At 50.7% G+C, this 21,860-nt stretch overlaps 1 protein-coding gene across 1 annotated transcript in view; it reads right to left on the bottom strand.

Moving 5' to 3' along the window:
• The window catches only part of BRWD1 (bromodomain and WD repeat domain containing 1), a 123,346-nt gene that overhangs the window by 47,430 nt on the left and 54,056 nt on the right, over positions 1–21,860 (bottom strand). The window contains exons 18-21 of the mRNA XM_066598957.1: positions 13,623–13,769; positions 13,371–13,533; positions 1,513–1,606; positions 99–239 (exon numbers count right to left, since the gene is read on the bottom strand). Coding sequence (XP_066455054.1) covers positions 99–239; positions 1,513–1,606; positions 13,371–13,533; positions 13,623–13,769 — 545 coding nt within the window. The remainder of the gene's footprint in view (positions 1–98; positions 240–1,512; positions 1,607–13,370; positions 13,534–13,622; positions 13,770–21,860) is intronic.

Below are 21,860 nucleotides of genomic sequence, written 5' to 3'. Positions count from 1 at the left end.
GTGAACGGCTCCCTAAGCCCAGCGCTGCTGGGAGTTGGCCCTGAGCCGCACCGGGGGCCCCAATTCAGAGAGATACTTGTAAACACATGGTCACTTGCCTCATCCTCCTCAGCGGAGGACCTGGTACCATAATCTTCCTTACAAGACAGCTCAAGAAACTCCTCCACTTCACGGCGCGATTGGCGCATGCGGGAGATGATCTTCTTGCGCAGCCTCAGGTGACGGGCCCAAAAGTTAGCCTACAAACAACAAGTCCACTCACATAAAAGAAGGGCTCCACACTGGCAAGATTAGTCTGACTAACAGAAATCAGGTCTTCAAGGGCCAAAGAGCATCTCCATGGCCTTGAACCATAACCAGCCCCTTCACCAACTGTCAGCCATATCCCCGGCTCCCCCGTACATTGGATGAGCGTTGGTGTATTTAGGGAATCAAGCCACAGCCCGCTGATCTACCAGGGAGTAGACTGAGCCTTATCCCGGCGGGATGCCACCATTCAGTCATTGGACTTATTATTGACAGCTTCAGATGGACTAAAGGCCCTTTTACACGCAACAATTAGGTCTTAAAACTCGTCCAAATGGCCAAAAATCGGTGATAATCATTACATGTAAACGCGGGAATGGTGCGCTTTTTGTTTGAATGATGGCATTTTTACAATAACTGAGGAGGATGACGATGGAATGTGTTGGCAGCTGTTTAATCACACACTGGGCTCTGCAAACAACTCCTAGAGGTCCTTTTACATGCAAGTGAAGAGGAGTTATTGCTCCTTGCAAACAGATAGCTTTTGAGCGTATTTTGAATTGTTTTTTAAATGGGCCCTTAGCTGTCTTTTGAGTGAAAGTCCTGTCTTACAACGGTTTTCAGTTCGGCTTGAAAACCATAATTCGGCAGAATAGTTGATAATCAGGACTGCATACTGTGCTCTTCCTGGGGAGCGCTGATAACATTGTATCAGCTGTCAGCCCCTTGGCAGATCAAAGCGAAAATAATCAGGAAACAGCGGGTGGTCCGTTCCCTGACCATGGCTCCCCGTGGCTCACACGCTGCTACTTAGTACTAATAGGTATTCGTGCCAAGTAGCAGTTTATGCAAAATGATTTCTCAAATGCCATCTTTTGAGCGATCCTCTTTGCAGTGTAAACGCACCCTTAATCAGTCCATCATTTGAAAGATTATCTTTGTGTGTAAAAGGGCCTGTAATGTTACTTGTACAAAGGCGTCAAATCTCCCCAGGAACCCTTTTACTGATCCAGAGCTCTAAATTCCCTCGCAAAAAACATTTTGGCTTCCTCCAGCCACCAGTAGGGGGAGCTCACTGCTTACTGCTTATACACTGAATGAAATGAACGCATGTAGCGAGCGCCAAAGAGGCCGAAGTAAAAAGAACAAGGCTTTATAAAAAACAGTTTGTGGGCCTACAGCAATGCCAATCCTGCTCTAAGGTAAAAAGGGGCGTCATATTGATGTAACACCGATGATCGCAGGGGAAAAAGACGAAAAACTTACCTCCTGAGAAAAGTCACAGAGACGCTCCGGCTTCTGACTCACGTAAAACAACTTCTCCTGCTCTCCCTTTGCAATTCGAACATCTTCCTCCTTCCTGCAAGAGGGCAAATGAATAGAAGATTAAGAAGCCTCCATTACAGCCGGCAGTGCGGCCTCTACCGATATGGGGGTGCAGCCTCTACCGATATGGGGGTGCAGCCTCTACCGATATGGGGGTGCAGCCTCTACCGATATGGGGGTGCAGCCTCTACCGATATGGGGGTGCAGCCTCTACCGATATGGGGGTGCAGCCTCTACCGATATGGGGGTGCAGCCTCTACCGATATGGGGGTGCAGCCTCCTCCATTACAGCCAGCGGTGCAGCCTCTACCGATATGGGGTGCAGCCTCCTCCATTACAACCAGCAGTTCGGCCTCTACCGATATGGGGGTGCAGCCTCCTCCATTACAACCAGCGGTGCGGCCTCTACAAATATGGGGTGCAGTCTCCTCCATTACAGCCAGCAGTGCGACCTCTACAAATATGGGGTGCAGCCTCCTCCATTACAGCCAGCGGTGCAGCCTCTACCGATATGGGGTGCAGCCTCCTCCATTACAACCAGCAGTGCGACCTCTACAAATATGGGGTGCAGCCTCCTCCATTACAGCCAGCGGTGCAGCCTCTACCGATATGGGGTGCAGCCTCCTCCATTACAGCCAGCAGTGTGGCCTCTACCGATATGGGGGTGCAGCCTCCTCCATTACAACCAGCGGTGCGGCCTCTACAAATATGGGGTGCAGCCTCCTCCATTACAACCAGCAGTGCGACCTCTACAAATATGGGGTGCAGCCTCCTCCATTACAACCAGCAGTGCGGCCTCTACACACATGGGGTGCAGCCTCCTCCATTACAACCAGCAGTGCGGCCTCTACAAATATGGGGTGCAGCCTCCTCCATTACAACCAGCGGTGCGGCCTCTACAAATATGGGGTGCAGCCTCCTCCATTACAACCAGCAGTGCGGCCTCTACCGATATGGGGGTGCAGCCTCCCCCATTACAACCAGCGGTGCGGCCTCTACAAATATGGGGTGCAGCTTCCTCCATTACAGCCAGCAGTGCGACCTCTACAAATATGGGGTGCAGCCTCCTCCATTACAACCAGCAGTGCGGCCTCTACAAATATGGGGTGCAGCCTCCTCCATTACAACCAGCAGTGCGGCCTCTATAAATATGGGGTGCAGCCTCCTCCATTACAACCAGCAGTGCGGCCTCTACAAATATGGGGTGCAGCCTCCTCCATTACAGCCAGCAGTGCGGCCTCTATAAATATGGGGTGCAGCCTCCTCCATTACAGCCAGCAGTGCGGCCTCTATAAATATGGGGTGCAGCCTCCTCCATTACAACCAGCAGTGCGGCCTCTACAAATATGGGGTGCAGCCTCCATTACAGCCAGCAGTGCGGCCTCTACACACATGGGGTGCAGCCTCCTCCATTACAGCCAGCAGTGCGGCCTCTACAAATATGGGGTGCAGCCTTCATTACAGCCAGCAGTTCGGCCTCTACACACATGGGGTGCAGCCTCCTCCATTACAGCAGTGCGGCCTCTACAAATATGGGGTGCAGCCTCCTCCATTACAGCCAGCAGTGCGGCCTCTACAAATATGGGGTGCAGCCTCCTCCATTACAGCCAGCAGTGCGGCCTCTACACACATGGGGTGCAGCCTCCTCCATTACAGTCAGCAGTGCGGCCTCTACAAATATGGGGTGCAGCCTCCTCCATTACAGCCAGCAGTGCGGCCTCTACACACATGGGGTGCAGCCTCCTCCATTACAGCCAGCAGTGCGGCCTCTACACACATGGGGTGCAGCCTCCTCCATTACAGTCAGCAGTGCGGCCTCTACAAATATGGGGTGCAGCCTCCTCCATTACAGCCAGCAGTGCGGCCTCTACACACATGGGGTGCAGCCTCCTCCATTACAGCCAGCAGTGCGGCCTCTACAAATATGGGGTGCAGCCTCCTCCATTACAGCCAGCAGTGCGGCCTCTACACACATGGGGTGCAGCCTCCTCCATTACAGCCAGCAGTGCGGCCTCTACACACATGGGGTGCAGCCTCCTCCATTACAGCCAGCAGTGCGGCCTCTACACACATGGGGTGCAGCCTCCTCCATTACAGTCAGCAGTGCGGCCTCTACACACATGGGGTGCAGCCTCCTCCATTACAGCCAGCAGTGCGACCTCTACACACATGGGGTGCAGCCTCCTCCATTACAGTCAGCAGTGCGGCCTCTACACACATGGGGTGCAGCCTCCTCCATTACAGCCAGCAGTGCGGCCTCTACACACATGGGGTGCAGCCTCCTCCATTACAGCCAGCAGTGCGGCCTCTACACACATGGGGTGCAGCCTCCTCCATTACAGCCAGCAGTGCGGCCTCTACCGATATGGGGGTACAGCCTCCTCCATTACAGTCACGGAGTGCCGATGAGTAGGTATACAAGATCTGCCTACCAGATGCATGGAGGCCAGTCCGGAGCAATAAGAATCACCAGAGAGCCTTCCATGTTGATCTTCTTGAGAAGTCAGGGGATGAGCGGGAAAGAAGGGGTGAAGTATGGAAACTAGGAATCCCTCCCAGAAGTTCCGAGGGCACGCCCGGCTCCAGCCTTCGTACCTGTGGGATGAACTGCTGGAAGGTGATCCGCAGCCCATGCCAAGGTTTTCACTTCTTCCGCCATGACCGCCGAGCCGCAGCTTCCGCCTTGCTGATTCAAGTACGTGATGGCTGTCTGGTTGTCCATTTAGACCTCTTAGTGGGATGTGAAGTACTGAAGCAGAAGGAGAATGGCCGCCGCTCCAACAGGCTCATCAGAAGGGAACACTTCAACATGGACCAAGCGCTCTGAGTCAGCAATGTACCAGTCCAGCAGGCTGGCATTCGTGGTGGGTGCTTGCCAATGTGGAGTTTGAGGGGGGCACCCTGATGAACACGTTGAGAGTCCAGCCACCAAAGAGTGCGTTGAAGCTGTCGAGGCAGGCCGACGTCTTGATTAACCCTTTCCAATCCACTGTCTGACGTCTGAAGACATAATTTAAGGCTGTACAGCTCTGTTGGAAAACGCCCCTCGGAGTTCTCTTACTGTATATTGCCAGCCTCTCTGCTGTCGGAGCCTATCCAACGTGTCACCTCATGCAGTACTGGCTTTAGCCAGCAGATAGCGCCATTGTATAACAGCAGAAAAAGAGTAAGCCCCCTAGGAAAACCAGGATACAAATTGGATTGGAAAGGGTTAAGAGTCCATGAATTTGTCCCATGGAGAGATCAGGCTACACCAGAGGAGGCTGTAAAGGAAGGCTTTCTGCTTTAGTTCTATAACAATTGCTTACTATCCGCGGTCCGGGGGCGGTGAAAGGAATGAATCGGAGACCAGCTTTGTTTTTGGCAGCTCTGGCACGACTGGATTGGTTTTCTGGTGATGAGAACTTTTACTATCAGAGGTCTGAGAAATAATCTCACCCAGTTTGGTACCAAGAGAGGTCGGTCAACCCAAGGAAGATGCATGAATGACGGCTTTGGAGCGACATCTGCGACCGAGGACTTGAGGCATAATGTCCGGTGGTGGGGGTCAATCTGGCTGTATTAGAGAGGGTTCACAGACGCATTTTCTCACTTGGCCTATATGCTGTGCAAAGTCTACTAACTGACCAATGAGAACCACACACAATGTCGCAACGTAGTTGCTTAGCCCCATTCAGTAGTGGGGGGAAAGGGGGGGAAGGGGGGGGAGGGGAGGGGGGGGAAGGGGGGGAAAAGGGGGGAGGGGAGGGGGGAGGGGAGGGGGAGGGGAGGGGGGAAGGGGGGGAGGGGAGGGGGGAAGGGGGGGAGGGGAGAGGGGAAGGGGGGGAGGGGAGAGGGGAAGGGGGGGGAGGGGAGGGGGGAAAGGGGAGGGGGGAAAGGGGGGAGGGGAGGGGGGAAAAGTGGGGAGGGGTGAAAAAGGGGGGAGGGGAGGGGGGAAAAGTGGGGAGGGGTGAAAAAGGGGGAGGGGAGGGGGTGAAAAAGTGGGGGAGGGGGTGAAAAAGTGGGGGAGGGGGTGAAAAAGTGGGGGAGGGGAGGGGGTGAAAAGGGGGGGAGGGGGGAGAAAAAAGGGAAGGGGAGGGGGGAGAAAAAAGGGAAGGGGAGGGGGGAGAAAAAAGGGAAGGGGAGGGGGGAGAAAAAAGGGAAGGGGAGGGGGGAGAAAAAAGGGAAGGGGAGGGGGGAGAAAAAAGGGAAGGGGAGGGGGGAGAAAAAAGGGAAGGGGAGGGGGGAGAAAAAAGGGAAGTGGAGGGGGGAGAAAAAAGGGAAGGGGAGGGGGGAGAAAAAAGGGAAGGGGAGGGGGGAGAAAAAAGGGAAGGGGAGGGGGGAGAAAAAAGGGAAGGGGAGGGGGAGAAAAAAGGGGGAGGGAAATGGTCTAAAGCTCAGAACTTAATCTGGAGACAAGGTGGCGTGGGCATCAAGCCAGAAGCCCCATATCTCTTGAAATTTGCCCGGACATCCTCTAGTCTGGTAAATGATTTTCTCGTAGGAAATTACAGTGTTTACCATCTGAATCCAGTGTGGAATTGAGGGGGGCTCGGCGGCCGTCTACTGTGTAGCTACTACCTTTCGTGCCAGGAATAGTATTATTTCAAGAAAATACGGGTGTATGTTGGCCACACCTCTTCCTCCAGCAAGCCGAATAAAATTATCTTGGGATCTGGATTAATATTGAATGGGGGTGGTAGCAGAGAGTTTGTGAAAGTGGCAATTTTAGACCAAAATTCATTGACAGGAGGACAGTCCCAGATCAGATGCCAAAAGTTTGCTCTCGGTTGGCGGCATCTATGACAGGAGTTTGAAGGGGTGTTGCCCATTTTATATAGGCGGTTAGGAGTGAGATAAGCTTGATGTATTCTATAGAGCTGGATCAATTTGTTGTTTGTGGCAGGGGAAACTGAAAGATGGGATTCAATAATGTCCAGCCATTCCTCGGGTGTTAGAGGTGGGATAGAAAGCTTCCGCCTGTCATAGACCGGGAGTGGGCCAAGGCCAATTTTTGCTGAGAGAAGGTGCGTGTAAAGTGCCGAGATTAGGCCCTTGGGATTTAAGGACGCCGATTGTGGGGAATTTTGATATTCGGGTAGAGGCAGGTGGAAATTGGGAGTTTAGTGCATGCCTTAATTGGAAGAATCTAAATAGTTGAAGTTGTGGGGATTGCAACCTTTCACGCATTTGGGTGCATGTAGGGAGTGTCCCATCTGTGTATACGTCTCCTAGTGAGATCACCCCCAGGGTCGCCCAGTATTGTGGGTCAGGAACCGACTGCAAGGCTGGGAGGCCAGGGTTGTTCCAAAGGAGGAGTTCGGACATCACATCTTCAGATCGCTGAAGGGATTTAACCTCCTTCCACACACATAGGGCGAGTTTATGAAGGGGTAATGTGTCAGAGGAATTTGTACATTCTGGAAATTCTAGGTAGTTCAGTAGGTGATTTCCTTTTACTTGTTTTGCAAGTTGTTGGTCTGCTATGGGCATCTCCCGTCTAGAACCCATGACCGGATACTTCATAACTGTGCAGCTAAATAATATAGGCGTAGGTCCGGAAGGGCCATTCCAGCTCGGTCTTTAGGTCTTTGTAGTAGTGAAAGACTTAATTTTGAGCGGGAGGAGTTCCATATAATGATGTGATAAAGGATTGGAAGATAGGTTTAGGAACACTTACTGGCATATGTTGTAGCACATACAGGCATTTGGGCTGGATAGCCATTTTGACGAAATTTATACGCCCAGCCACTGAAAGCGGTAGTTTAGACCATTGCTCAAGTTTGTGTCTTATATTTTCTAATAGTGGGCCAATATTGTCCTCAATGGCGTTACTGTAGTCCCGGGACATATACATCCCCAAGTATTTTAATGTGGAAACCACGGCCAGTCCATATCTAGAGACGCAGGCGTCAGTATATAAGATTGTGGATTTGGACCAATTAACATGTAATCCAGATAAATGGGAGAATTTATCTATATGGGTCATGGCTTGGGAAAAGGAAATGATTGGGTCTGATAAAAAGAGAATTGTGTCATCCGCATACAGACCCACCTTACTCTCAAGACCCACCCATCTGATACCGGTGACGTTAGGAGTACATCTCAAGGGAATCGCCAGTGCCTCAATGGCTATGGCGAATAAGGCTCGAGATAACAGGCACCCTTGACGGGTACCTCTTGCAAGCCGGAACTCGGCAGACAGGATACCATTTACTACCCCATTAGCACTCAGACTTCTATATGGTTTTGACCCATTGCAAAAATCAGGGGCCGAACCCAAATCGGGTCAGACAGGCCTCCACAAAAATCCACTCCAGAGTCGAAAGCTTTCATCTTATCCAATGAAACCAGGGCCCAGGGCATGTTGTGTTGTCTGCCTAATTGGATGGCCGTTTGGACTCTACATATATTGATCGTCGTGGACTTCCCTGGCATAAAACCAACCAGTTTGGTCAGGGTGTATAATGGATAGAATTGGTTTAGCCTAGTAGCCAAGATTTTTGTTAGGATTTTATAGTCTGCGTTTACCAGTGAAATGGGACGATAAGAACTGCAGTCCATCGGTTTCAGTATGACAATGATGGACGCTTTATAAAAAGAGGGCGGGAGGGACTTATCTAGTCTCATAACTGCAGGGCTAGCTGTTCAATATATTTCCGGTAGGTCTCTATTGGGAGGCCCTCTGGACCAGGGGATTTGTTGAGTGCCTTACCTTGGATTGTTTGTCGGATTTCGTCTAAAGTGATTGGGGCTTCTAAAACTTCCCCTTGTTCTGTAGAGTGTTGGGAAGGTCAGGTCCTGCAAATAGTTTAGGATGTCTGATGTAGTGTTTTTAGTAGAAGAGCTATATAGGTTAGCATAGAACTCCTTGAAACAGTTTGTGATGGGCGTCAGCCAACCCTGCGCCATGTTGGTTTTTATCTTGAGTATCGTGTTCGTTTCATTCTCTTTTGATAAGATTGGCTAATGACCGGATTGATTTCCCAGTTCGAAGTAATATTGCTTGGTGAAATTAATTTACGTTTGGACTTAGCGTGGATTTGATGTTTATGAAGGCGGGAGAGGCTGAGCCAAGTGGCTTTGTTGGTGTCTGTGGGATTAGAAACGTACAACTTTTCAGCTTCGGCCATCTGAGCTTCCAGTTCTCGTTCAGCCTGAGATGTCGATTTTTTTATGTGAAAAGTAGCGGATTTAAGGCATCCCCTTAGATATGCTTTGAGAGTATCCCATTTCAGGGCCGGATGGGTATTGCCATTGTGAGCATCTAAAAACAGGGATATGTGGAAGGGTGTTTGGTCGTCTGATCCGATAGGTTTGAGCCAGAATGGATGCAGTCTCCAAGTGCATCTATATGCCCTCCTCAGTCAGTAAGTAACGGCCATTTTCTGTAATGGTTTTTAATTCTTGATTTCCCCTTCTGTGATGTATTTATATTAGTGTAGGGACTCACTACAACGCAAGGAACCGTGAAGTGGTTAGTGGGCTCATGTATCTTGGCCAACATCCAACCAATGCCTTGCATTTATTATCTATCATTCACATGCAGTGTGGCATTAGGACTCCAGGGGGCGCCCAGGGTGGCAGTACCAATGTGGTTCACTGTTGAAAATGCAGGACAACCCGCCGAATTATCATGGCGTCATTAATAGGTTGCTGGTCTGCATGGTGAACTACATATATCAGAATGGCACCCTGTATCCACTATGTGTGGGAGTATACACCAAGCAGCCACCCCCTCATTATCAGGAGGCAGTGTGAGTGGCTGTTATATCGGTGTCCCTCACAGGTGTTATTGGCCCCTCCATTTGGTAGTCAGCTACCTGCATGGTGAGAGGAGGATGCATCTATATGCCCTCCTCAGTCAGTAAGGAACGGCCATCTTCTGTGACAGCTTCCAAGTGGGAACTATCTTATAGCGGGGGAATCTTAAAGTTAGTAATAATCGGACTATGATCCGATATACCTCGTGGGCAAAGTGTTATGTTGAATGGATAGACCGCCAACTCCATAGAGCTGAATATGTAGTCAATTCTTGACAAAGCATTATGTCCAAGAGAGTGGCAGGTGAATTCTAGGGTTTCGGGGTGGTGCAGCGGCCAGAGGTCAACCCAGCCAACACTCTCGACCAACTGTCGCAAGAGGGAGCCAGTAATGGTGGGGTATTGGAGGGTATATGAAAGCTATCTCTGGTCGGACTCATCACCTGATTAAAGTCTCCCATACAGATCACTCCTGCCGAGGGGTATTGGTGTGCAAATGTTATGGCGGCCTGTAGGAGATAAAGATTGCTGTGGGGTGGGTTGTAGATACATAGAATGACGTAGGGTTTGGAGTATCTCAGCATATACGAATATGAATCTGCCTTCAGGGTCTCTGCGGGTATTCATAGGATTCCGTCTTAATGATTTGTGGATAAGTAACGAGACGCCCCTGGAGATAGAGGTGTGGAAGGAGCGGGTCACCCACTGAGCCCATGGGTTTTTAAGGCTGTATCTATAGTATGGTGGGTTTCCTGCAGACACAATGTGGGGGTTAATTTGCTTAATGTAAGAGAAAACACCCGTGTGTTTAATAGCGGTGCCCAGGCCTCGTACGTTCCAGCTAAAGTATGTTAAAGACATTGGTACATATATGGACATGGAGCATAATCAGTGCATCTATACATAGAGAAGAGAAAAAAGGAGGAGCTTTACATATATTGGGAGAGGAGTTGTATCAGCATAGACTTAAGCAAAGGCTAGACTAACAACTTAAACAGTCAACATGTGACATCTCACTTATATATCAGCGTGTCAGAAAAGAGGAAAGAAAAAAGGGCGGCTACAATCCACTAGGAGGTTATTGGCAGGGGATACCCCAATGGCCCATAGTGGGCTGGATTTGCCAACTGGACTTTAAGTGTGGCTCTAGGGTGGCATGGAGACAAGGAAGAAACAGAAAAATCGGCTCTGCATTTCAAACATCTACCTCACCATCTATGGGCCAGGGGGATGATGGGCTATGTTAGTCTCAGCTGGGTCCAGATCCCGGCCGCACAGGATCAGGATCAAGCATCCCTTGGCGACACAGGGTGCATACTAAGCCACTCCAGGGCTTCAGTAGGGGAATGCAGGAAGACCGCCTTGCCTTCTGTTACAATACGCAAGCGAGCCGGGTATGCCATAGAATAAGGAATATGTCTGTCTTTGAATTTCTTCTTGACTTCCGTAAAAGTGGCTCTTTGTTTTTGCAAGTCCGCAGAAAGTCTGGGAATATAGGGATCGTTGAGTTGTTCTATTTGAGTGGGCCTTTTAATCTGGCCTGACAGAGCGCCGTCACGGTCCCTGCAGTTTAGGATCCCTGCTAGGAATGGGCGCGGGGGGAACCGGCTGCGGTGGTTTCGCCGGAACAGGGTGGGCTCTTTCCACTGTAAAGAGGGTAGAGAAGGCGGCGGCGCCCAACTAAGATTTCAGCCAATTTTCAGCAAACGTTTGATTGGAGCCCTCCGTTTTTTCGGGAAGATTGATTATGCGTCTGTTGTTCGACGCGAGCGGTTCTCTAAACCGTCTGTTTTGACAGAATTCTGATAATCTTATGGCTTTCTGCACCGCCGCGGGAAGCGGTCGTAGGGAATCCTCTGCATTGGGAATGCGCTCCTCCCTCTCCTGCATCCTGCCTCGCATATTTTGTAGATCTTGTCTTAGAGTAACGTCCGACCTAACTTCTTCCATCTTGCCCATGAGGGAGGATTTACAGGCATTGATTGCTTCTAAAGGTTGCCGCAAGGTTGTTTCCGGAGCTTGCCCGGATTCGCCCTCATTTTCCCTCGTCTGGGTAGGTCGTACCGCCTGCGGAGTGTGATCGCGTGTTTCAGCATGGGAGAATTCCTTTAATTTACCGCTGCGGTGCAGCTTTTAGCGCGCGTGCTCATGATGGGGAGTATCGGGCTAATGTAGATAATCTGCTCATATGCAGGTGATGTCAAGTTACTCTTCTTGCGGGGAGGGCAAGTTAGCGGTTCAAGTAATGTGGAGGGCCCTTCGTAAAGTGCCTAGACAGGTAGGTCCGCGGGAGTCTTGGTACCGCGAGGCTACAGTAATTGTCAAAAGTTAGTGAAACAATCTGTGCTGCGGTCCAGAAGGGTCGAGCCGGGGCTCAGCCCCGTCGCGGCGCCAGGGATGGAGGGTAACAGTACCGTGGGTCAGTATCGCCGCCAGTTAGGGACTTTAGGCATCCTATCCCGCAGTGTGTGGGGCGTTATTTGGAGGTTCGGGGGAATCAGCGTCACAGAAGGGCCCCGCTGTATCTGCCAGCCGATCTGGCTATGGCCTATACAGGTGTTATACAGTCGATCAGTCGGCTTCTTGTCCCTCTTTTCAAGGGCTGCTATGTAATGGCGCCGGGTGGTAGAGGGGGTGCCTCCCAGGGGGACAGAGAGGTTCTCTCGTCGCGATTCACTCACCCCTAAGGGCACCGTTGCAGGGCCGGTACCTCACCAGCCTAAAGTATTGTTCCACAACCTCCACCAGGAACTCGCGTATCGTCGCGGGCTCCGCAGGGCCGGATCGCTTTACGTTCAGCGCTCGGCCGATTGTAAGGTGCCGTAGCCCAGCGGCAAGGATCGGAGCGGCGGGGGGGTTCGGAGCAGCAGGGCGGTCAGCGCGACCAGGTAGGCCGCGGTTCTCTGACAGGGTCCAGTTCCGGGTGGACTGTGTCGGAGGTGGGGGAATAGAACGCTCCGCTTCACAGGGCCGGATCCAGATCGGGAGATCACTTCACCTCAGCGCCCGGCCAGATGCAAGGCGTCGCAGCCCAGCGGCAGCGGTGGGGCTTGGAGCGGCAGGGCGGCCAGTGCAGCCAGGTAGGCTGCGGATCGCTGACAGGGTCCTGTTTCGGATGGTCTGTACCAGAGGTAGGGGGATAGACCACTCCAGCGTTTCAGCCCGGTCTGCAGGTGAGGTGGGTCTTGGCAGTAGTTGCAGGGCGACGGGTGTGAAAGACAGTGCATTGGCGCGGCTCCACTTCCGCTGCGGCTCGCGGTCTCCGCGGCAGCATCAGGGGGATACAATTTACTTCAGTCGCAGCCCAGGTCTTCCAGCAGGATCTAGGAGTCCAGTCAGTTCACCCAAAACATCAGCAGTGAGGTAAGGCCAGGATTTTAGGAGGATTCTGAGTTCCCTGGGGAGCTCCTCTCACATGCGACTCCATATTGGTCGCAGGCCACGCCGCCACCCTCTTCTAAGATAAGTGGAGTGTTTAATGCCGGCCCCATTCCCAAGAATGTGGAAGGAAAACGACTGAAAACCGGTCAAAGAAAGGTTGGCCTCCTATGGACACCAAGCTAAAACTGGTCAGCTTGGTGCTTGCAGGGAATATGTAGCTGGTAGGAGGAGCTAACACTTTTTTCGCTCTGTGCCCACCTCCTAGTGGCAGCAGCTATACCCAGTCAAAGGTGTGCCCCCCAATGACACAGATGAGAAGCTTTAAATTAAGTGGGGTGAAATTAAAAAAAAAAAACGCAACTTTGTGTTTTTGGAGGAATGGAGTTCTTAGTGCGGTAAAAAAGAGGTACTTTATTCTGCAGGTCAAAATATTCGATGAGCCCGAACGTATCGAGTTCTATCAGGTTTTACTACTTTTACAAAGAAAGAAAACATTTAAACGATTGCTTTCCCTCGCCATAACTTTTACATTCCCATTGAATGGGCAGCCTGGGCATGTTTGTGCGGACGAGCTGCAGATCTTGGTACCACTTTGAGGCAAACATGACTGATTTATTTGGGAGATTCAGTGAACAAAACAGCCAGACCAGCACTAAATACGGACAAAACACGGACCTGTAGGTGACGCTCGGTATCTCGGGCACGACAACCCGCTTCCTCCAGGCAAGCAAATCCCTCTCAGTAGCAATCTGACTGCGAGGCGCATTATTATGCATCTGACGAACACCTTCTATCTGTCCGCTACGCCTCAGGCCGATATTTGGGGGAGAAGCAAGATCTAGGGGGATAAGAAACAAACATCCAATAGGAACTTAATACATACAACCGTGCTGGAGGGATAACCGCGGCATCCACAACACACCGTACCTCTTCTCGCGGCGCTGCTGGCCTGGGCGCTTGAGCCGGGTTCTTGCTCGGGATTCGGTCGCTGCTCTGGGCGCACGTTGGGCTCCTGGTTCTGCTGATCAGAGGTTGTCTGCTGACTGATCACTTGTTCCACTATTTCGCCATCCGCTGTGGAGACAGAAAGTTACAGTAAGTCATAAGAGGTTAGTCTCGTGGCAGCGATAGTCATGGTGTCCCAAAGCCTTTGCTTCTTTTCCCCCACATATAATAAAGCATTAAGGAAGGGATTACCGTGACCAACAAAAAGGGATGTCCAGCTGTAAACCGCTGCCGGTCCTTAAGGTAGGTCATAAATAGCAGATCTGTCGCGTCCGTTAGCAGGCTCGCGCGATTCTGCAGGAAGCTCCATTGCAGTGGCCAGGCGTGGTATTAACCAGCCATTCACTTCCATGGGAGCTGCTGCTGCAATACCAAGCATGGCCACTGCAGCGATTGGCCATCAAAAGCTTACAATTGGACAACCCCTTTAAGAGTAGCAGTAACTTTTCACACCTTCTGCTCATCTACTAGTTTGTATTCGTCTCCTCATTTCTGTAATGTACTTGCATAATAAAAAAATATTGCTGCTTCATCGCTGTAAACAAGGTTTGGAGCAGCTACCACTAGGGGGCTCCCTTTCAGCTTCTCTGCAATCTACCATGAGGTAGTAACAAGGACCGACGTTCCCATAGCAGCAGGGGGAGGAGCTATCTGCACAGGCGGCTCCTGTGCACTCATTCTGCAGGCTGACAGATCTGCAGACTCTGAGGCCGGTTTCATGCGGCAGAGAAACTCGCGCAAGATTTGTGCGTTGCGAGACGTATGGATGAGCCCCATCCTTCTGGAGTCACATACAGGAGCTGCACGTCCGACCTAGTAACCCCGGCTCTGGTATAAAGAAAGCCCTTTTTAGCACTATACAATAGGTGCGTAACAAAAGCCAAGAGGGATTTTATTTGTATTAAAGGGGTTCTGACATGAAAAAAAAAAAAATTGTACTCACCTTGCCTGGCCTGGCCCGATCGCCAGGCATGTCCCCTCCAGCCGGCATCTTCTTCTGTGCCTTTAAAGCAGAGCAGGAGCGGTCAAAAAGACCGCTTCCTGCTCTGGTCCGTCCGTCAGGCACTTCCGAGGTCAACGGACGGACCGCTCACAACAAGCACGTCACAAGCAGTGCTTGCTGTGGGCGGCCCGTCCGTCCGGCTGAACTCCGGAGTGCTGCGCATGCGCAGTGGAGACGCAGCCCGTCCTGACTCCTGTCAGAGGGCACCTCTCCACTGCGCATGCGCGCGATCCCGGAGCGGCGCGGCTGCTGGAGGAAGAAGACTGCCTGCCGGGAGGCATACTAGCACTTTCTGCTTAGGTTAAGCAGCGCTGCTGATTAGAGCCACCTGATTGGCTCTTCGGCACCACGTGACTGCACAGCGTGCACCAATCAGGTGGCTCTAGTCAGGCTGCTTAACCTAAGCAGAAAGTGCTAATATGCTGCCGGGAGATGACCCCCCGATAACAACAACATGAGACAAGGTAAGTATAAGATTTTTATGCTTTAGCAGCCATTAACCCATGGGTTCCCTGGGTCCATTAGGCAGACCAGGGAACAATGGCTGCTAAAGCATAAAAAAATTATTCATGTCAGAACCCCTTTAATGCCCCAGAAACACCATAATTCTACTACCTACCCAAAATACATCCCATCTGGACGAGCAGGAATAGCTGGAATGGGGTCAGCGGGCACACGGATCGCCAACTACAGAGATTGGGCACATAATTAGTGGCTTACTGGAGGGATACTGAACACCTACTGGAGCTGATCAACCGTCTAAAGTGGAGCGCTACGTACTTATGGGCATTAGAGGGTAAGTCACTACAAACACCCCCATGCTGAAGGAATACAGGCCAGCCACCACCTACCTTTCATCCCTTCATGCCTCACACTCAAAAAAGGTTTAGCTTGGGGGCGTGGCCTGGATCCGCGCCAAACAGCTGCTTAACTGTGAGCTCCGCCCACTACCCACCGGCTTGCCTGCTCCCGCTAAAGCTCTGCCTGCAGACGGGGATTCTGGGGATGACCCGAAGGGGGTCACTGAAAGCCCAGTCACCGAACATGGAGTTTTCTCCGCAAGAAGAGTGGTACAGTTTTAAAAATGAAGCTTCTGGCTCTTCTTCAGCCGGGCAGATGCGAGGTAATGAAGAATCGCGGGCAGACGCCTCTCCAGCCGCACAACGCTCTCCTCCGGTGCCCCCGCCAGGTCTAGGCATCCAGGCTGGCGAATAGAGGAGAGTCAGGGCTAAGAGGGCGCCTGAACACACATCCGGCCCACCCACAGAGCCCAGGCCAGGACCCAGAATGGAAAGCCCCCACCCCGCTCAGGAGAAGGCTGGCCCAATCCTCCATGCTCCTTCCTCTAACAAGCCGCTTCACAGGTCTCTACAAAGGACATATTGGCACTGAAGGCTCCTGCTGGAGGAATATGAATAAATGTGTCTCTTAAATCAGCCCTGACACACACACGCACGCACGCACGCACACACACACATATATACACACACAAGCACACAGACACATATATACACACACACACACACACACGCACACACACATACATATATATACACACACACACACACACACACACACCCCCCCGTATATTCACCTTCATAGAAAATCGCTAGCAGCTAAACGGTTACACGTGTTCATGTACTAACGTGTTAGGCCCCTGTATCTGCCTCGCACACATGATTCTCAGAGCAGTTGTGCATTCTGATTGGATAAGCTGCTTCCTTTAAACTTATTACTTTTTTTTAATAATTAGTAAAAACTTTATTGATCTGAATTTAGTTTTCTTTTTAGTCCCCAGGGGGGACCACAACTTGCGTTGCTTTGATCGCTCCTGCAGTATGATGTAAGGCCGTAGCATTACATTGTACTGCGATCAGGCAGGCAGTCTATCAAGCCACCCCACGGGGACGGCTTGAAAGGCATTCTACCAGGACAGCCCTAGGGCCTTTCAGAAGGTCCCCATGACACCCGCACAGCTCCCTGTGATCTTATTGCAGGGGCCATACGGGACCCCCGAACGTTGTTCGAGGGATTTAATTGGCGCTGTTGCCTGTGGATGTCAGCTGTAATAAACAGCCGCCGCCTGTGGCGTATGGAGAGAGGTAGCTGCACGATCTCCCTCCATACACATCCTGCAACGGCAGGACGTACCAACACTATAGGAAGTCACTAAGGGGTTAAATTACTTAAAGCTATGGTAGTCGTGCCCCATCCAATAACTTCTCCGACAGGGCATAGATTGCAAAACTCCAAGTTCCTCCCTGTAAACGTGCCGCGGTATGTCAGCGCCAGCATTGGCTGTTACTGCGTTAAGGAAGCTCTCTTGTTCGCCGCTTGCTCCGGCCATTTCTCAGACATTCTAGCAGTAGCTACCGTGCCGGCAAGACGACAGTTCTCGGGGATTCCAAGAGTCGCTGTGGGTGGCGTCTCCCTGCCAAACTGCTGTGATCGCCAAGTCTGAGGAAGGACTCCAGCTCCTTGAATCTTGGGGGACCCGCTGCCCACCCGCCAACCAGACGGAAACTGTTTGGGCCGCCATCGGATGGCTCTAACCCTCATAACGAGGTGGCGATTCCCCCCAGGCGGACGTTTCCACACAGCACAGACTTCTGGTTCGGGTTACTGTCACCAGTTTCAGCTGCTACACGTCTTAGCCAAGCCTTCTTAAGGTTTCTACCTTTTATCCAGTCTAGAAACCAAAATGTTCGCTCTTTTGTGTAGCTCTGGCATCGGGCTCACCCGGTCCGACCACTCACACATTCTGAAATATTAAATCCAGGAAAATAAATGTTCCTTTTATGAAAATTCCAAAATCTAACAAATCTATTTTGTTGACACCAGAGGACTATTTCCTGTCCGATGACCTCAGAGACCGACCCCTTCACGGCTTGGAACGCCCGCAATGCTTTTATGAGGGGAGCGCTAATTATTATCAGTTCCCAACAGAAGAAACAAACCGGCATCAGAGACCTCCTCGGGCAAACGAGAAGAACTGAACTCTTATGAAGTCCCCCAGCTCTTCACGACTCCTCCGACTACACAACAAACGGATTGGAAGATTCCTTAAAACACCGGAGGCTCTCCAGTGCGACGTATCAGTCCTAAGGCAAGAACACCGTACCTATTAAAACACGATGGCACAGGACTCAGGTACCCACTCTTAAATCATTGCAAACAAGTTTAGCGAACTGTATGCCAAGCTCTATCATCTTCAAGATGACAGGCCCTCTTAGCATCTACAACTTTAATTAATGAGTTTCTCCATACAATTAAGCTTCCATGTATCTCTTCTAATCAGCCCACAACCCTAAATGCAGCCGTTACCCCTAAGAAGTCTCTAAACTAAATTCCTCAAAGTACTAAAATCCCCGACACCTGATTACCCCCCTTATTATTCTCCCTAGTAATGGGACCCCTAGCTGAGATGATCAGGACCAACAAATTTAAGGGGGACCCTGGCTGGGTCTAGACAACATACGATGGGACTGTTCACTGATGATTTAATCCTGACCCCGTCTCACCACATTCCTTCCTTGAGAGAGGCATACAAATCCATCTCACCATTTCATCAAGTTTCCTACTATAAATTCTAGTAAATCCCAACTTTTGGGAATCCGTATCCCAGACACCTTGAGGAGGGACATCCAACAAGTATTCCCATTCAAGTGGCAACTAAACATACCCCCATTTAGGGATCCAATTGTTCTTCCGTTCTCTAACCTAGTCATAACTAATATTTGCCTTGGTATTATAGTAACTTGTCACCACCCGGAAGCTAGAGCTTTAACAGGGCTTGCAAGTAGGAACGTCCCAGTCACGCCCCTAGCTCCCGATTGGCTGACTTCAGTAAAGTCCGCTGTCCCTCTGCCTCAGACGCTCCCAGTCTTGGAGTGGTCCTCCTGCCGTATCAGAACGGTACTTAGGGGATTCAACAGGTTGGTGCTCGCAGCCTCAGCGAGGTCCTCCGGCTCTGCCGCCGCCGCTGCTGCTCCCAGCCTTGCCGCTGTCCTCTGGCGCCTCTGCCCATCTCAGAACGGCACTGGCCAGTGTCCTCTAGCACCGCTCCCAGCCTCGCCGCTGTCCTGCCGTTTCAGAACAGCACTTGGGGAATTGTATATGCCCCCAGCCAATCAGAAGCTGGGGGCGTTAATTTTTTTTTGACAGCTGGTACCTGGTCACTACCCCTAACTTCCGGTGGTGACAAGATACAACAGTAGCATTTGGCTCTTCTCTTCCCTCCAAAAGGAATTAAGCTGTCTCAAAACACAAACTCCTGGATTGGCTGCATTGCCATATATAAGATGCTAATATTGCCTAAAAAAAACATAACTGTACTTCTTTCGAACACCAATTATACTGCTCCCCCAAAATGTAATAACTAAACTGCAATCTCCGCTATCTAGATTCATTTGGACCAATTAAAGGCTCAGTGCAGCGGCAGCCATCACATACTTACATGGGGGCTCTGGGAGTATCTTGCCTAAATGCTTACCATCACTATTTGCACCAAATGAAGGAGTGCAGATGAGGCGCTCCCCATTAGCTGGGCGAACTGGGAACTATCCCGTATTGGGAGTTATTCCGATTCATGTTACATTGTGTTACTATGAAGAGAAGAATCCGAATGTCATCTCAATTATGTAACATGTGATGAGCCAAGTGTTATCGTGGACGCCACTCCTCTTATTCGAACCTGTAATAGTGATGAAGTTCAGACTGAAGGGCCACAGGCACCACATCCGCCCCTCGTTGGGCTACTGGAGGATCTCCATATGAATAACCGGTATAATATTCTACAGGCCACTCGTGGCTGATCTCTTGATATGACGAATGATTATCCCGTACTATGAAGAGCAGTGACGGGGTCTAGAACTCTCGGGTAACCAGTGGGGGTCCGGGGGGTTTACACTTCGATAACTATCCACACAAACGCACTTTAAGACACTCGGTTCAATCTGCTACCTGGATGCTACAAGCGGCCATATAAAAAATGGGAACTTAAATGTTCCCACGGCCAATTCTACTAAATTAGAAGGAGCGGCTCCAAGGATTCCCGTTCTATCAAGCAGGCGGACGTTGTAAAGCAGAGAGGATCCCGCGGAACCCCAAAGCAAAAAGGTGAGGGCCGGAGCCCAGGTAAAGAAAGACACTTGTTTACAGCAGGTCCCATATATTAGAAGCCTCCTTACTAGGCACTGGGGTACTCTGCGAGGAGACCCCTGCGAGCGGAACACCTCCGAAACAAGCCTCAAATAAGAGAAATCTAGGACTCTAGGCGATAGAGTCGCGCCCTCGCTCCCAACAACCGGAAATTAATAAGATGATTCCGCACAATATACGGAGAAACCGCATTTGCAGAGCCTATAAATGTGCAGCAAAAACCACAAATGCTGCAAGAACATCTGCCACAGAAGAAAAGATGCCCCCTAGAGGCGAAAATATAAAATAAAAACTGTACCCAAATATTTTACCCACTGGAGCCCTTGTGGCCCAAAATATAGAAAGCGCACCATCGGCGGCCCAAGAACCAGAGTAACCAACACCGGCGGCCCCTCCACAACGGATGTGGGCCAGCGTCTGGCGGTACTGTCCACCACAATAGGGATGCCTCGCTACCGTGCCGGACCCAGGGGGAGGAGAGATTACTGGATTATAGGCCAGGAGGCCTCCCCGAGGTGTTGGAGACTTCACAATGTTCTACCGACTGCTCTTTTCGGTGTCCTCACACCCCTCTAGGCTCACCTATACTATAAACACTTTATCCCCATCATATAGTCATTTATTACAATTTCTAGAATCCCTCCGTTTCATTTTTCCCTTTAGGGTTGAATCTTCCCCCGTTCCCTCTTTACCTATAAAACTATAAATCTGACATCAGAGAATCTTCTAGACCAGAAAGCCTCCGAGGAGCGCCGTCCACCCGTCCTGCTCTCTAGTGACTCATGAAGGATCTGTTATGACCCCCCTGGAAGTAAACACAATATACATAGACCTACGGCGGCGCAGACAGGCCTTCTCGGACAGGCTTGTGGAGTGCCACGCTGCCCTGCGTGCCCCGTGATGTCACTCGGATGCGTCCGCCCCAGGATACACCACCGGGATGTGACTCACTACAACATGAACGGCAGGGAGCCCCTATTAAAGCCACAGATATTCCGCAGCCGATACGCATCTACATCGTATACGGGCTGCGGGCACCGGGTCATCGCTGAGCGACGGTGCGGGAAATACAAATAAAAGGTGTGCAGAACATTACACAGCGCCACGCCCGGGCTCACAGATGGGATCCGCTGGGGGCCGCGTGAGCCCGGCGTTATTCAGACCGCTACCTGTAATACGTCATTTACAAGAAGCCCCGGGAACGCTCGCCTTCCTGCAGGTCAGGAGCAGCTTGTTGAGCGCCTTGTCTGTGAGACCGCCGCACCTCAGCGAGATTACGAAGACTCACGGAGCGCCACTTTACACCCCGTACCCGCTACTGAGGTCAGGAAATACCCCCCAAGTATGAGAAGCAGGATACCCGGTGTAATTGCCCTATGTGCCGCCCCTGTAATTACCCCTGTCTGCAGACATACCACACAGCTTACAACATTACTTGTAGCCAAGATTTGGGGGGTGCCAAAATGGGGGGGGGGGGGTATTAATAGGCAGCCTATATATATATATATATATATATATATATATATATATTTTTTTTTTTTTTTTTTTTTTTTGTGTGCGCTATGGGGCCCAGAATTTATTCAGTTGTGCGCTGAAATCCAGCGGGTAATCCCGCCATTATAGGCCGAGCCATGGGTCCATTAAGTAGATTGGGGCCACTATGGGCATGCGTGTGAGAAAACGGCACAAACAGGGGGATCCGTTTTAGGGTGAAAGTCTTCATTTATATGTACAAAATGTTGAAGGTTTAGTTTTCTTTTAATCATTTAGAAGTACAAATTTAAGTTTTCCCAATGTGCCTCCAGAATAAAGTAAACAGATGGAAATATGTAGCTTAACAATGTGTCCAGTACGTTTGCACGTATCTCAGATATTGCAGTTGAAAATATGAAAAAAATGATAATTTTTCCAAAATTTTCCCAATCTTGGCGCTTTTAATAAATATGCATAAATTCTATTGGTCTACTTTCACCACCTAAATGACGCACAATATGTGG

The sequence above is a fragment of the Eleutherodactylus coqui genome, chromosome 4 (genome assembly GCF_035609145.1).
Source record: "Eleutherodactylus coqui strain aEleCoq1 chromosome 4, aEleCoq1.hap1, whole genome shotgun sequence".
Lineage (NCBI taxonomy): Eukaryota > Metazoa > Chordata > Amphibia > Anura > Eleutherodactylidae > Eleutherodactylus > Eleutherodactylus coqui.
This window is presented reverse-complemented; position numbering and strand designations above follow the sequence as displayed.